This window comes from Clytia hemisphaerica, unplaced genomic scaffold (genome assembly GCF_902728285.1).
Source record: "Clytia hemisphaerica strain Z4C2 unplaced genomic scaffold, Clytia hemisphaerica genome assembly, whole genome shotgun sequence".
Classification (NCBI taxonomy): Eukaryota; Metazoa; Cnidaria; class Hydrozoa; order Leptothecata; family Clytiidae; genus Clytia; species Clytia hemisphaerica.
The window spans coordinates 161,721-166,628 of NW_027103918.1; the positions used below are offsets into that span (position 1 = coordinate 161,721).

Sequence of the window (4,908 nt, forward strand, 5' to 3'; positions counted from 1 at the left end):
AAAAAAATTGTTAGCTATGCTTTGAATTTTTAAAATCTATTCCTTATACAGGAATCAATTCATTTCTTTTTACTTTCAAAAGCAGTTGTGATTTCATGTGAAAAAGTGTCTTGATATTAAAAGTTTTCTAGACTGTCACCAGAATACTGTTTTGGCGCTAATGTAAAGACTCTGGGCGTTTCATTAAACCTGACGAAGCTGGATTGTATCATTTTCAAGAGAGTAAAGATGCTTCTAAATTTCCTCCCCCCCCCTTGACTGTTGTCTCATTTAAAGATCTTCTGTAATTCTTTTCCTATTTTGTTTATTGTAGTGTGAAAAGTGTGGGGGAAAAGAGAGGAAAATCTAACTTGTTGATAAGATCTTTTCGTGTTGATCTGACGAAAATCTTCAATCTTTTCAAAGTGACTTGCTTGCTTTAACACTTGTATTTTGTTAAAATTTTCGTATGCTCTAACACCAGAATGAGGCTGATTTACCTTTTAAACAATGTATCAACTTTGACTTTAATACCTAGATGTTAAACAACTTAAAACTTTCTTTGTATGTTGAGAGAAAGAATTTGTGATATAGCTCTTTTACTGATATAAAAGAATATGATCATTGATGTTATGATCATGTTTTCTCAGTTACTGCAAGTGGAAAGCATTTGAGTTATTCTTGTTATCGTATCATGGAAGGATAAACCATTAATTTATCAAATCAGAATTGCATATAGGAAATTCTTTCGCAAGAGGATAAGCAGAAGCTTGAAATTTACCGTACTGTAGCTGGTAGCTGTCTGATTATTAGTTAGCAGTATTTCATATTCATTTCAGTTAAAATGTCAATGGCTTAAAGACCTTTGTTCTTTGAAACACGTGTCACCTTTCTACTGGTTTCACACTTTCCTCTTTTTATAGCTATTCAATTTTCGTTATTAAATGAAGAGGTTGGCTCCCAAACCCTATAGTGGTTCATTAACTACATATTTTTTTATCATTTTAGTGTAAAAAAAGACAATAATCACAAACAAATCCAAGAAACTTAACTTTCTTGTGCACCATGACTGAAGAGAAAGCGTGACTTTCATATAAAGAAGAGCTGAATTGCTATTCAATTTTAAATTGAGGAATCGGATTGAATTTGGAACATCATAAGAATGGATTTAAAGAAAATTTACACGGTTGTTTTGATTTTGGTACTGACTGTCGTTGTCACTTTGTACATGCAGTACAAAGAAGGTTTCTTCAAAATTATCATGGATTCGTCACCTATGAGAAGCCCTATGTTAAGACCACTTGATATTTTACAGAACACTTCGTGGTCTGCAAAGTTCAAAGAAACTATTGCTTCTTTCAGAATGACTGAAAATTTAGCCACGGGGGACTCGAACGCAACTGCTGTACCGTTGAAGGTAATTAAAAAATTGAAACTTTCACAAAAAGATATTATCAAGAGATATGAAGATCGGTTAAAACTTCGTAAAGACAGTTGGGAGCATCACGACGCGGTCTGTAAAATACCTAATTTAAACCCGTTCGGGCCGAGTGGGATGAAAGCATGGGCTACCAAAACGAAACAATATTGCGATATCAAAAAGCTTGGAAAAATAGTCAAGAATAGATTCATAGTTGAGGACCCTGGAAGCAAAATCAGCTTAGTAACCATGGAATATATTCTAAGAGGACGGAAACGAAAGGCGGATGGTTCGTTGGACCCGCCCAAAGGGCGTACGTCCATGGTGATGGATAGTAAATACAGTTATCATAAGGTTTTGAACGATGACTTTCACGCACATTTCACCATCGCTTATAAAGTAATATTCAATAAAGAACGTGGTGTATTCATGTCCAGTCCTCTGGAACATGATTTCTTTCGCGCTGTGATTACAATGAAAACAGGCTCGAAAACCACTGAATACCACGCAACCATACACAACAAAGATGACGTGTGTCGCAAACATGGTCGTAAATTTGATCCTAAATCAAAAACAGGATTACCTCTCAACGTCCACATGTTTATGGTGGATGCAATCTCCAAAGGCAATGCTTACCGTCAGATGCCGAGATTGATGGAAATCCTAGAAGATGATGAAGATGCAATGGTCTTTCAAGCTCACGGTATCCATGGTGATGGCACCACGTGTCAACTTATGGCAACCCTCGCTGGTGAGCTTTGAACAGTTATCTGTTATTGAGTGGTGGCTTGATTTCGGTGTTTTTTTTTGGGGGGGAGAAGTGATTTCCAAACAAGACTGTTTGACAAAATTACCCTTGAAAATTTTGGCTGAACTTATATTCAGCGATATTATTGATAGAGCAATTGTCATTCAAAATTCATAGTCTATTTTACCAGGATTTTTGTTAATCTCATAGTTTCTATTAATCTTGATATATCCACTGTTTCTTCAGGTTACAAATACAGACAAGAAGATTCGAATCCATGGCAACCACCAAATAAACAAAATTGTGACGGTATCGATCTCATCTTCAAAGATTTCCATAAGGCAGGCTACACCACCCTATATAATGAAGATTTTGTTAGTGGTAGTACCTTTCATTACAAAATGAACGGCTTCGACAAGCCCCCATCCGACTGGTATCCACGTCCCTACTGGATAGCTGCCCATGAACGGGTAGAAGGCTGTGGGAGGCCTCCCTGTATTTGTGAAGACGAAGAAATGATCCGGTTCTTGAAGACTTTCACAACGTTTTGTGAGCACGAAGCAAAATTTTCTATTCAAGTGACAGCCAATGCGCATGATGACATGAATCTACTGTTTATGTTGGAAGATCAACTCATTGGTAAGAAAAGCATTTTTTATTTCACTCGCTAATATCTATCCAATTCTCTAAAGATTTATATATTTTACCTTTCACTTGGGAGTATCGATTGTCTCTGCGTTAAAAAATTAAAGAACCTTTTACACAGTTGTCATTTTGTGTTTCTTTTAAATTATGGCTTCTAATAATACAAGGCATGTATATGGTTTATTTTACTGCTATCCTCCGGGTAGAAATAGGATAATCTTTAAGATGTTTGCTCTCAGAATTTTCATGCTCTTGGGTATTATATTTCCTTTCATTGATCTGCGATTTTGCAATTCTTGAAAGGGCGATTCGCTAAAGTTTATGCTCGCGAAAAAATTATTTTTCGTCGAATTCGCGAAAGTGATTTTGGCAAATTTCGCGATTTTTCGACCTCGTGGAAAGTTTGTACGCCTAAAATATATCAACTTTCTTTCCTCTCCATTTAGAATTGTACGAGTTCTACAAAGAGAAAGCTCGCGTGGAAAACACCATGTTAATTTTCTTTGGTGATCACGGTGCCCGTTGGGGTGCACGTGGTAATTTCCGGAACACAAAGCAAGGTCGTTTAGAAGAATACAACCCGTTTTATTCACTCATTCTACCGCCTAACTTCAAAAAGAATTACAGAGAATTATACGATAATATTAAAGCTAATCAAAACGTTTTGACTTCGCATTTTGATGTTCACTGGACGTTAAAGCATATTTTGTCTTATCCGAAAATCGAGGAGAAGCGTAATTACGGACAAAGTTTATTCACAAAGATCGATCCCAAAACACGGACATGCGATAAAACGGGAATCCCCGGAAAATATTGTTTTTGTTTGTCAACAAAGAAAATAGATGCAAATACCTCTCAAGCGAACACTATAGCTCAGACGGCTGTTGACTTTATAAACAAAAAGATAGCTGAACATGAGAAGCCAAAAGAGTTGTGTGCTAATCTAACTCTCAGTCGAATCATAGACTTGGAATATGCTGCAGATGAACAAAAAAACGAAGGAATTTTTTATATCATGTTCGAGGTTGCTCCGAGCAAAGCGACTTTTGATGTTCGCGTACGTAAAGACTTAAGTAAACAGACGACTTACGTTGACCCGGAAATCAGTCGGACTAACTTATATCGGAACCAACCGGCATGTATACAGGTAGCTTACCCAAAATTAGCACCTTTTTGTTATTGCAAAGTGCAAACTAGTTAACACAGGGTATTCTACTCTTCTCTTTATATATTTTAACTTTGTTCCAAATACTCAAATTTATTCTCTTATCTTAGTAGACTAGCAAGCGTCTGCCATTCCTTGGACACAGGAACGCGGGGAATAATGCTTTTGAAAAGTTCTTATAAAAAATAGAAATTACCGCGGGAGGAGTCGTGGTGAACCCATTGCGAGCATAAGCTGCAGCGAAATAAAACGACGTGGTTTACTAGTTCTACTATCTTAGCCTTAAAATTTTTGAAAGCGCAATCGAGTAAGGTGAAAATTGCAGAAATCTTCAGGCAACCTCGCGACTGAAACTAGAACCCATGAAACCCAAATGAAAATTTTGAATCGGATTCACACTCCTTATATAATACTGTATACTATATATTCAGGAAAAGATATAGTTTATAGATAGTTTATTTGAAAGTTTTAAATGTTTTTTCGTTGTAATATTTTAGTTAAATTTTCAAATGCATTTTTGTTGGGAACGGCAGATAGATAGGTTTTGATTTATATTAAAGAAGATGATGATGAACAGAACAAAAAAATGTTGTTTTGTTAACGTTGAGCTGTGAAAATACAATCGCCTTTATGAATACATACTTTTTTCCCTGATCATGCCTTGATGACCCTTGATCGATCCAGAGGCAACCATCTCCAAGCATCTCTCTTGACTCCTCATTTAGGTCCACTTCTAGATGAAAGAGTCTATTCGCGTATCCTAGATGTTATTGATAAACGATCCCAAAAATAAAAGTAAGTACCGTATTATTTCGAATAAACGCCCGGGGCGTTTATTCGAGGGGGCGTTTATTAAATTATTTCAGTCTAAAGTCGAATATTTAGAACAAATATACCCTTTGTTTTAGTTCTTTATCAGGATTTTAGTGTAAAATTTCTTAGAAACTTAGA

General features: G+C 36.1%; 1 protein-coding gene across 1 annotated transcript; it reads left to right on the forward strand.

The window, feature by feature from the left end:
• The first annotated feature begins 985 nt into the window (after positions 1 to 985).
• Positions 986 to 4,594, forward strand: LOC136809580 (uncharacterized). Its single transcript, XM_067066116.1, has 3 exons — positions 986 to 2,150; positions 2,394 to 2,786; positions 3,239 to 4,594. The coding sequence occupies exons 1-3, from the start codon at positions 1,142 to 1,144 to the stop codon at positions 3,991 to 3,993; spliced, it is 2,157 nt and encodes a 718-aa protein (XP_066922217.1). The 5' UTR covers positions 986 to 1,141; the 3' UTR covers positions 3,994 to 4,594.
• The last annotated feature ends 314 nt before the right edge of the window (positions 4,595 to 4,908 follow it).